Here is an 11,776-nt window from a genome sequence, read left to right as displayed (position 1 = left end):
CATGAGAGCCCACCGACGTAACCATTACGCCATAGGCTAGTCCCCTAGAATGGGTTCTTTAGATCCGTGTAAAAGGACCCGTCCCTATCAGCAACCAGCCCCTCCCTGGCTCAGTTCTACTCATCTCTTCTAAAGAGTCACCTGCCCTTAACTTACTCAAGTGAGGGGCAAAGCAGCTATCCAAGCCCAATCTTTTTTCTTCCATTTTCAAATACTTACTCCTGATTGATTCGTATTCTGAATGTTTTCATTTCACCCCAATGCTTTAAGCCATTCACCCCTACCTAGCCAGACAAAACTGACATCTCTGTGTGTTTTCCAAACGTGAAGGGAATTCACCTTTTAATTCCCTCCCAGGCATATGCTAATTTAATAACTATGTTTCCTCTTCTTTTCCACACCTTCATCTCCACCTTGGTACAAACAGTCCCTAACTTTCATAACCAGAGTAACTGGAAGTCAAGAAACCATTGACAATGATTATTAAAAATACCAAAGCTTATTTAAGTCACCCGAGTTAATTGCTACAACACTGACTAACAGGTGTGTCAAGTTCTGGAAACAGAAATATTCTAGGCATTTTCAGTAGAAATTTTCAGTAGAAATACCCTTACTACTGGTACTTACCAAAGTGCTGAAAGGGCTGGAGGAAGGGGCTCTAGGCTGGGTTTCTAGCAAAGATTCCTGAGGCTCCCAGATGACCTTGCCTTGAACAGGTCAGCGAGGAATCAGGCGGCCACCACAGGAGCACAGAGCTAAAGACACCCTGCCAGCGCAGAGACCCAGAGATCAAGAGGCACGCCTCCCCACCACCACACCTGCATCCAACACCCGAAAATCTCTAACACTGCTCCCTAAACTGCCCTTCACCACAACCATCCTTGCCAGTAAAGAAACTAAGAAAAGCAGCAAAGTATTGGTCTCCCTCCACTTCTGCTTACAAGTCTTTGTCCACTCTTTAGATAATGGTGAGGATGGGTCCTGAGCACCAAGTAACCTGGGCCACCAAGGGAGGATACTCCATGAGGGCATTTATTTCTTCTTGTGGTCAAATCCTCTGTGCAGAAACCAGTGCCTGATTCATAGTTAACACTCAGCCATTTGTTGAGTGACCCCACCAGGAGCAGATGCTACAAAGTCTCTCTGGCCAGCACCCTCAATTCTCTCACCTTTTGCCTCCTGTCCGCCTGCCCTACAACACCTCAGGTGACCAACTGATGCCAGTATGCCCATGACTTCCCATTTTTAGCACTAAAAGTCTCAGAAAACTCCTCGATCCCTAGCCCTCAGCCTCAGCCAATGAGCCCTGCCCACTTCATACACTGGAGTAGAAAGCAGTTCCAAAGGGAGGGGGAAGAGAACACACACCATGCAACGTGACACACGACGCCCAGTGGTTTCCACCTGGGCCAGGCCTTAGCTAGGTTAGGCTCAGGAACTTCTTCTACAGGACCCTGGTCAGCTCTTTTTCCACCCTCCTCCCCCCTTCATATCCCCCAGGGAGACTGCCAACCTCACTGTTCACTTCCATCTTAACATCGCCCATAAGGTGCCATCTCATTGGATAACCATGCCGTGAGCTCCTGCTACCTTCCACCTCCCTGCTGCCCCAGCCCAGGCCTCCAGTCCCTCCGCCTGCCCAGGGCCAACCACATCCCATGCATCTTCCTGCCTCCACTGAGCCCCGACATTTACTCTTTGAGACACCTCTCTCCTTCCAGGGACTGCTCCTTTCGGTACTTACACACGCTCAAGTCCCTTCCATTTTATAACATAAATAGAACAAAAGCCCTTAAGCACACTCATACACTCCCCCTCATGAGTAAAATAAAATAAAATAAAACACTTAATGCACCTCCCTTAGAACTCAGTATTATCCCTAATAGGTGACAGTAAAATGCAGTTAACTTTAGTCAGGCTTCTCGACCTCTCTCATAAACATCAACTTGGCCTCCAAACCATCTGGTATCCAAAGCACACAGTGTTTCCTGTAATCAGTGGCATAGCAGCCAGATGACCAATGAACCTACCCAAAGACATACCTAACATATTGTTCTTTGTACTGTTTTTCTACCTGAAGCGAGGTCAGGGACCACATAAGAGCAAAGAGAAAAGTCATGTGCAATGAGCCATAGTGTGAAAGCAAACACAATTTCTTAGCAACCCCACAAAACTGGGCAGAATAGAGAGAAGCTTGTCTTGCCAGCTACAGAAAGCAGAAATGCAAACCTGGAACATTCGAATGCCCAGGGACGCCCCACCGAGACATGAACATAAAGTGCTTAACAGAGTCACCCAGGAGTTAAAGACGGGGAGGCACAGTCCTTGACAAAATAGAACATGGCCACCTCACAGAAGTTCTGTGCATTCATCCTGCACTTAACAGAACTGCCTCCCTCCTCATTTGCATGCAGATCCTGTGGAGGCTGGCTATGCATGTACCAGTCCAACCAGCTAACTTAACAAACCTGTCTTCCCCTCCATCTGTAGATATTTTAAACCTAACGTAGTAAACAAAATGCCATTTTATGCCCCCTCAGAGTATGTAAATGAGGATATATAATAATAAATCATATATGGCTCCTGATATCTGCAATGCTACAGATACATACTTAAACACAGACCATGAACTGAGGCTAAAGCATACATATATCCCTATTTGATATGTTACTGAGCATTATTATATATCAGAGGCTAGAAATTTACATTTAAAAGGTTATTTGGTGGGTCAGCAGGTGATATGGTTGTTAAGGTGCTGGACTTCCATGTGATCCACCACAGTTTGAGTCTCGGAACTGGCGGCTTGAAACTCATGCCAGACGTATGTACGCGTGTGCCCAAAATCCTGAGAGGAGACTGGAGGAGAAGGGACTGCAGTGTGGCCATCCCCCTGGGGGTGATTTCTTACTTTCTTTCTCTGTCTCTCTGGCAAGTACACTTGCCCTACAGCAAAAATCTCCCCCAAAAAGTTATTTGGCTTCATAAGCAATGCATTTCTCATTTTTAAGATTGCCACAGAGCATGTGCATTCGTCAGAAAGAGAGAGAAAGTGAGAGAGAGGCAAAAAGCAACCCCCCAGTGGGGTTCCCCTCCATTTCTCCAACCTATCAGGATTTGGACACACACACATATATGCACCTGGCATATATGTGTGGTTTCTCATTCAAACCACCATGTGAGATTGTCAGCCATGTGAGATCTGACACCCGTAACCCTTATGGGGCTGGCTCAAGCAGTGCATTTCTGTCACAGCAAACAACACTGTCCACAAACAATAGGTGATTCCACATTTAACATAATGTATAATTAGAAGGTAGGCAAGCGGGTCCTGTAGCACAGTGGTTATGTGCTGTAGGAGCCAGATCCCACGTGGCCAACTATGGCTTGAGTCCCAACCCCAGCAGTTTAGAAAACACGTTGGGCACATGTGCATGTGGGCCCCAAATCCCGATGGACGAAATGGAAGAAAGGGCAATGCATGACTGTGCCCCATTAAGTGGTGCTTTCTCTCTCTATCTCTCCCTGGCAAGCACACACGTCTTCTGACAGAAAAAATAATAATAATTAGAAGGCATACATCCTACTTCTGCCCAGTCCATAATCTAACAAATAAAAATCCAGGTGTTCCTTCAACAATGTTTTTCTGTGCCAATGTCTTCGGTCAAACATTCAACTCCATTTGGAAAGCCCTTCCCCTTTTCTCTGTCTCTGCCTGTTGAAATACAATCCCATCTTTCAAGGTATCTGTCCCATGCCTTATCTTGATCCTCAGATCAGATCATCCCTTCCTGTTTTGTAGCACTGTTTGTACTCTCTTCCACCGTCTTATTCCAGTCCACATGAGAGATAGCTTGGTACTGTCATAGGTGGAGGTCACTGAGGATAGATAGGCTCTTACTCATTTTCATCAGGCCAGGCCCGATGAGCTCAGCTCTCTTGGGCCTTGAAATGACTGGTCATCATTGCACAGCTGCAGCAGATACGCATGTGTGTAATGCCCACTCATTCTTTTACAACCTACAATAAAACCAGAAGGAGCAGGTGGTGTAGATCCAGGACATAGAGCTTATGAAAAGACACTTTTACAATTATATGAAATAACTATGTTCTTGTTTGGGGGTAACTTACAAGGTGATTGTAAAAGGTTGGGTAAGTCCCATATAGGGATTCTTGGAAACTAACTAGATCTCACCTTGAACAAAGAAAATGTCCCCAGCCAAGTTCACCAAACATCCCCTGGCCTTTTAGCAAAAGGTTCAACTCTGGAACCATCTTTCAAAAATGTATGCTTTGCACTAATCATGATAAACTACAATTCTAAAACTCTTAAAGACTAATGTGCCAGGAGGCTGGCATGTGGCATGGTGGTTAAGGGCACTAGACTCCCACATGGCCGACTATGGTTCGAGTTGACCTGGCGGCTTTCTCTCTCTCTCTCCCTCTCTAGTCAAATTAAAATAAATAAATAAATAAATAAAAATAATTCTTATTAAAAAAAAAAGACTAATGTGCCAGAATTTCCATTTTTGTCAAACCTCCAACCCATAATATCTTATATGAGATGGTATCAGCTTACACAACTAATCTTCCATGCCATATTCACTCACTTTATGGGGAAAAGGTCAAGGGACAATGTGAGATTTTTGCTATATTCACCAATTTATTAGCAGGCTTCAATTTCGTTGGCAGAAAAAAATAGCACCAGGCCAAGAGTTCATAGGCCAGATCACAAGATTTGAAATTTTAAGGGACCAACAGTTGGTGTAATGGCTATGTCGCTGGACTCCCATATAGTTGACCATAGTTTGCATCCCGGACCCGGTGGCTTAAAACTCACGCTGGGCGCGTGTGCATGCGTGCCCAAGAACCTGAGAGGAGAAGTGATTGCGGCATGGCCATCCCCCCTGGAGGGTGATTTCTTGCTTTCTGTCTCTCTGTCTCTGTCTATCTGGCAAGTGCACACACCCTATAGCAAAAACCTCTCAAAAAAAAAAAAAAAAAGATTTGAAATTTTAACGCTTCAGCAAAGACTGAGTCCAAAAACCAGATCTCAATTCCAAATACTACAAAGGAAGGCTATGACCTAGTCTCATTTCTTTTTAGGGTATCTAAGCCATCAGATAGATACCCTTTAAAGGAACTGGATATATATCTTCCATGAGACAGCAGTCACGAAGACATGTGTTTCTTCTCAAAGTTTTGCTCAAGGAAACAAAAAATGGCTCTAAAAAACAACACTCTCTCTTCAGAAGAATAGCTTAATATCATTTATGCCATGCTAAAATATTTAGCAGACATTTCCTGAAGCTCATCTAGACAAGACTGGCTTGAATTTAAGAATCATACTGGCAGGTGTATTTGCTCATTTTATACAATGGACTCTCTAGTAACTATGGGGCCAAAAGGGCTCTGCAGGAAACAACTCACTTCAAAATCACAAGTTGTACAAAATCCTAGGGATATGAAGCTCTTCAACACTTTCATATAGTATTCTTTTTTACTAAGTATAAAAAGCACTAACTGCTTATTATAGATGATGATGGGTGAAAAGTCAAGAAAATTAAAGAAGAAAATTTAAATTTCCCACTTACTTTAGTCACATTATCATCACTGGTACCTGTTTACTTATTTCTTGGTTTCTGATTTTGCCCTGGTACCTCCTTTTAGGTGCCCTGGCAATCCTAGTGACTGCCCAGGTCAAAGGAATAGACTCATTCTCCATCTGGAGTGAATGATAGCCCCATGTTTACACAAAGCCTAGCAGAGAGCAGCTGATACAGAGCCTCTAGGGATACAGCTTTGTGCTATATATAGCTTCCCAGCAACACCAAATTGCTCTACCAGGCCACTTAGAGCACAGCCTTGCAATTGCCTGCCAGGTTAAAATAACCAAGCTATGGGTAGAGAACTCAAGTTATTTTGTATAAAAATACAAACTCTCGAGTTTCAGTAACATATCATGGCCAAGGTTTTTTGTTTGTTTGTTTGTTTTTAGGTTTTTGCCATAGGGTATGTACACTCACCAGACAGAATGAGGGAAAAGTGAGAAATCACCCTCCCAGAGGATATGGCTACACCAAATCCCTTCTCCTCCGTTCTCCTCTTGGGATTTTGGGCCTGCATGTACGAGAAATCAGGTGGCGAGATTTTCAAGCCGCTAGGTCTGAGACTTGCACCTCAGTCAGTTATGTGGGAATTCAGTGCCTCAACCACCAGAGCACCTGCTGACCCCACAGCCAAAGTTTCAAGCATCACTTTTGTTTCTACCTTTTTCTCAACTAGAAAGTTGAGCTTTCTCAACTAGAAAGAGAGCACAAAAGATCTTCTCTGTTCTCTCATTCCCTAGCATCAGCAGATACATAGTCAATGCTGGAAATTAAATTAATTAATTTTTATTCAACTCTGAATCAAGTTGAGTCATGGTTGCAGGGACTTTGGTTCACTGGTCAGACAGTATTCAAGCAAGATATGTCAAGTGCCTAATCAAAACAAAGACCAATAACTTTAAAATCTGTCCTCTTTTGAAAGTTTATCTTAGATAGAAGCTTTCAGATGTATCAGTCAAAGGGAAAAATCAAAAAAAAAAAAAGGAAAAAACTCAAGAGTTTCTCAAGTACGTAAGACAACTTTGGTTCCATTTGTCGTCAGATGATGAAGGAAGTCATTACCCTGGGAAATTCTTTAAACCTTGCAACAAGTAGGGACAAGATAATTTGTGGATTACATTGAAAAACTGAGGTATACAGATAATAGTTACAGGTAATGATGGATTCACTTCTCCAACTGAAGAGTTCACTGCAGAAGACACAAACCATATAGACTATGCAGATGAATATGGTATTGAATTGATGGAGCTTAGTTTTTCATTAAAAATATTGAGTGGGATCAGCAGATGGAGAAATGGTTACATCACTGGACTCTCACTAGGCAGACCAAAGTTCGAGACCCAGACCCAGTGGCTTGAAACTCACACCAGGCACGTGTGCATGCGTGCATGCCCCAAATTCCAAGAAGATTTGGAGAAGAAGGGATTGCAGCATGGCCATAACCCTTGGTGGTGATTTATCACTTTATATCTATCTGTCTCTCTCTGTCTATCCAGTGAGCGCATTGGCCCTATAGTAAAATCTCTCTTAAAAAAAAAAAAAAAAGTACTGAGTTGCCATAAATGACAACTGGCCAAAAATGGAGATCATCAAAGATACATAAACACAGAACAAGATACAAAGTGTAGAAAAAGAGGCAATTTTATCCGGAAAGAAAATATTCAAGGATATTTTTTCATGCATACATAGAGTCAAAGAAAAAAATTATCTTTCTAAACCAAGAAAAGGAGGCAAAAAAACATTCAGAGCATCTGAATAAGCAGATAAATGAAACGTAACTGCAGATACATGCATTCTCAAAAACAAGAAAAACGGCCAATAGAAAAAAAGAAATCTTTCATTATTATACTGATGCCAAGGGGGACTGAAGTCACACGTGGGAAAAAAAAAAAAACAACAAGCAAACAAACAAAAATAGCTACTAATGGAACCAACACCAGTTCTGAAATAGTTTGGAGAACTAGCATCACACAAAGTAAGGGGTGGGGGTGGGTGGGCCCCCACACACATATTACTTAAAAGTCTGTATCTAAGGGCAAAATTGTCTGAAAGAGACTAAACTGCAACCTCTGGTTATCTCTAAGGAATGGACTCCTGAGGGCTTTCTCTGTCTTCTGTACCTAATGCAACTTGACTTAGTTTTTAAAGGAAACATCTGGCAATAGAGTGTAAAGTGCAATCCTGTGGAAGTAAAAGACAACCAGGGAGCGCAGGAAAGCGGCGAAGGGTAGGTTGTCAAGTCTTCCTGGAGATGATGGGAATGGAATATAAGGGACATGGGGCTACGAGCATACTTTTCACCTTACTGATTCACAGTAAGTAAAGCCAGAACGCGTGTGAGCAGCACTGACTTCACCCAGCAGGCTTCCTCCTGCAATCAGGCTGAACCAGTGTAGACCCCTTGTCTCCAAGTTACCTGACAGGTAACTCTCTGCTGGGTCTCCCCAACCACACCGTGAGGTTACCACAGCAAGCAAAGTTGGGGTTCACGTCCAGATCCTGCCTGGCCCAAAGGAGTTCAATAAAGGTAGGTAGGATGATACTGAATTAAAGGCAAGGAGGCATTTTAGTCCATAAACACGAGTTTAATTAGCCCTTGGGGGACTATGAAAACTTCAAAGGCATCCCCATCTCCAAAACGAGTCCATTCCTTGATTTTAAAGAGCGACACGCCTCGGAGTGCTGTGAGTGACTCTCCAGGTGGCCCAAGAAAGGAACCAAAAGGCAGAAAGCGAAAGATTCAATCCTTTCCTGCAGGGATCAGGGGACAGCGCCCCGACATCCCGAGTCCAGGGCTAACCCAGCCCAGGGACAGGGGGCGGGAGAAGAGGGGCGGGCAAGGTTCTTGGTCTACTCACGCCGGAGCAGCCGCCGGCTCTTTCCACTGGATCTCTTCCCGCAAAGACGCCCACCCTCGCCGGACACTCTGGGACGGACAGTCAAGAGTTTGGGGACGTGCTCCCTCCTGGACGAAAAACTGAGGAAAAGCGTCGCCAGAATTAAAAAGGCCTCGTCCAGGAACGTCCTGAGACCTCTGCCTATAGAGACCCAGAACGCCCCTTCCACGCCTCCTCCTGGTGACGTGCTGCCCAGGCACAGCAGTCCGGTCCTGCGCAATCCCCCCAGCCAAGCGCTGTAGAAACTCGCACATGACCACGCATTCGTCCCTCTCGGAGACAGAAAAACCCCTTGTGTGGCCAAAGGCCCACGCGGCACCAGGGGAGTTTTCATGCGGTCCGCCAGCCACTAAGTCTGGGTGAACGCTGCCACCGCGCCCCGTCACTCTGGAGGAGAGGTCCAGGTCCAAACTTATGTGCGTTTCCGCTCCTTTGGGACACCTGCCGAAGCTTAGAACACTGTGCGCGACCGATCCCACTCCAAACCCCTAGCCAAGCCAGAGTCGGGGCGGAGTTACACTCTGTATGCCAGCGGACCTGTAGGTGGAGCCCGACTGCAGACAGGCTTAAGTGATTCAGTGTTAAAGGAAGTGCAAATGTTACTCACACACAAACGTTCAAGTCGCTGCAAAAGGCCATTTCAGCCAGGATTTTTAACCGGAAAGCTATACGTGAAACAAGGATTAGCTCAAAAAGAAAAAAGAAAAAGAGGAGAGAGAAGAAAAGGACAGGAAAGAAAGGTCTGTGTGGCAAACACACTTCAAATTCTCTTCCAAACCAGTTACCCCCCACCCCCTCACTTTGGAGACGAGCCAAGTTTCTGGTTCAACAAAACTCTTTTGTAAGATTATTCAGGGAACTCACAAGTGGGGAAAGAACCAAAAATTCCGCTCCTCTTATCTGAAATCTCTTAAATCTAAAGCAGGTCAAATCCCCCGGATTTAGTTTCGTTTTAGTTTACCGTGTCCCCCCTACTGGCTTCACCCTCAATGCCAAGGACAAATTTCAAAAGTCAGTTTATCTTAGCTTTAGTGTCTTTGAACTTACTTCCTGCTTGCTCCCTTGAACCAAAACAGTATTCTGAGTCACAGTGGCCTTTGCTGCATTGCATTCCTCTTTCAATATTGAAAGAACATGCCCTTCTGTCCAAATCCGGACACAATCAAGCAAGAACATGTTGAAATCCTCTTAACAGTTCTCTGTTCTTTTGAAACGGTGGAGGAAGGGACCACCAATTGGCGTAATGGCTATGTCGCTGAACTTCCATGTAGTCGACCACGATTCAAGTCCTGGACCCGGTGGCTTAAACTCATGCCGTGCATTGTGCGCACCGCGCCCAAGATTCCAAGAGAAGAATGGGAGAAGGGATTGTGGTGTAGCCATCTCCCCTGGGGGGTGATTTCTCGCTTTGTCTCTCTGGCTCTGCCTCTTGGGTGAGCGCACGGGCCCTATAGCAAAAACCTCTCAAAAGAAAGAAAGAAAGGGGACCAGCAGTTAGCGTAATGGCTATGTAGCTGGACTCCCACATAGTCGACCGCAGTTCGAGTCCCGGACCCGGTGGCTTAAACTCACGACGGGTGCGTGTGCATGCGTGCCCAAGATCCCAAGAGGAGAAAGGAGAAGGGATTGTCTCCGGAAAGAAAGAAAAGAACAAAGAAAAGAAGAAGGAAAGAAATCTGGTGGAGAAAAAGGGGCAGGCCTAGGTTTACCCTCAGGCTTTAAAAACTTCCTAATAAAGCGTTTCTAACTTTGCCAAAAAATAGACACTAAACCTCTCTGGGAAATAACCTGTCCTAGTTTACCAGGCCATTGCGAAAGAGTAAAATTTCCGGCCAGATCAGCGGCGCCAGAGACAGCGCGCACACCACCACCACCACCACCACCCCACCCCACCCCACAGCAAAAGTCCTCGTTCTCGTCAACTTTTCGCAAGGAAAATCTGCCAAATCTTTTAAACAGTTCACCCCACAGAACTGAGCAACTCTCAAAGTTCATCTTCAGTCAAGTTTATACGGTGGTTGGGGACCGGCCACCAAAGCTCGCAGCTGCTTCACCTCTCAGTATGCAAGGGTGGCACTGCTGGCCAAAGGTGACCTCGCGGTCGAACCACTCCGTTGAGCTGCGGGCAAACAGGATCAGCAGCCCACAGGGCTGAGTCACCTGCCCGAGGGCCCACCCCTCCCCTGGCCCCTGCCGGCGCCCTGCACCCCCCGGTCAGTTCGCGTTTGCGCGGGTGTGCTGCGGGCAGCGCCCGACCGGGAGGGGGGCGCCGGGCCAGCTGCGCAGCCAACACGGAAGCGGGAGTCGGCTTTTGGGTCTGAGCAGCTCGGGCACAGCAGGTGAGGGGCCCGCAGTGCGCGAGCAGCGGGGTCGAGCGCGGGGCACGTGCACGTACCATGGGCCAAGGGCGCTCTTGCTTGGTCGCCTTCACTCCGGTGTCACCCGAAAGGCGCAGGCAAGATGGAGGCCAGGAAACCGAAAACCGGGAAGCGGGCGTGGAGCTGGGCGATGGCTACGCACACGCTGCCTCCAGTGGCCTCCGCCTGCCCGGACGTGTCACCCTGCAGAGCTGACACCGATGATATTCGTCGTGTTAGGCCTAGCGACCACACTTTCCAGGGGTCCCTTCGAGTTGCAAACCTCCCCAGTGAAAAACAAGCCGCTTCCTGTTTCGCTCAGTGACTTGGTATTTCTGAGAATGCGGAAAGTAGCTCTGGTTATCAACACCAACATCCTTTACTACGGATGTATGGGGACTTGCACAAGTAAATGTGCTTTTACATTTTAACCTGTTTATTCCCAATAACTAATCCCTTGTGATGTTTTTAAACTCCTTAACTGTTGTAGAAATCATTTTAAACTTACAGGAAAGTCACAAGAATGATACCAAGAGGGATTGACTGCCGACCTGGTAGTAGGAAGAACTCTGCTTACCCACCCAAAGAAACTGGAGAAGTTACTTAAACAACAAACAACTATGGTAAAGCCCCTGGAAATGGTCCTAAAGGCAAACAACAAGTGAATAAACATCGATTAAGGGGGAAAAAATGTACTGAAACCCTTCAGGTAAGAGAGCCAGAGTCTGCGTTGTTTGAACCAACACCTCTTCTTCCCTTCCCCATGTTAGAAACTTCACACGCAGCTGCTTCAACCGAAAACACAGTATAGGCTCTGCCCACAGTACTAGAGGGACTGGACACAGCACTTCTCTTCTGGACCCTTGCTACCCGATGCTAAGGCTAAGTCCTAGAGGAGTGTGTTCAAGAGGTGGGG

The 11,776-nt window shown here is 46.0% G+C and overlaps 1 protein-coding gene across 7 annotated transcripts in view; it reads right to left on the bottom strand.

The window, feature by feature from the left end:
- Positions 1-11,374, bottom strand: part of CFLAR (CASP8 and FADD like apoptosis regulator) — a 62,859-nt gene extending 51,485 nt beyond the window's left edge. For 2 of the 7 annotated variants that reach the window (XM_006153023.3, XM_027773638.1), the window contains exon 1: positions 10,899-11,374. Coding sequence is in view for 2 of the 7 variants with exons in the window: in XM_006153025.3 (XP_006153087.3) it covers positions 8,465-8,757 (293 nt within the window). In the remaining 5 variants the exon portion in view is untranslated. Of the gene's footprint in view, positions 1-3,898; positions 4,018-8,464; positions 9,036-10,898 lie in introns of those variants that run through there. The other 5 variants (XM_006153024.3, XM_014589551.2, XM_006153026.3 and 2 more) reach the window with 4 other exon arrangements.
- Positions 11,375-11,776: the final 402 nt, after the last annotated feature.

This window comes from Tupaia chinensis, unplaced genomic scaffold, assembly GCF_000334495.1.
Source record: "Tupaia chinensis unplaced genomic scaffold, TupChi_1.0 Scaffold000361_2, whole genome shotgun sequence".
NCBI lineage: Eukaryota > Metazoa > Chordata > Mammalia > Scandentia > Tupaiidae > Tupaia > Tupaia belangeri.
Note: the sequence above shows the minus strand (reverse complement) of the source record. Positions and strands in the feature narration are given on the sequence as shown.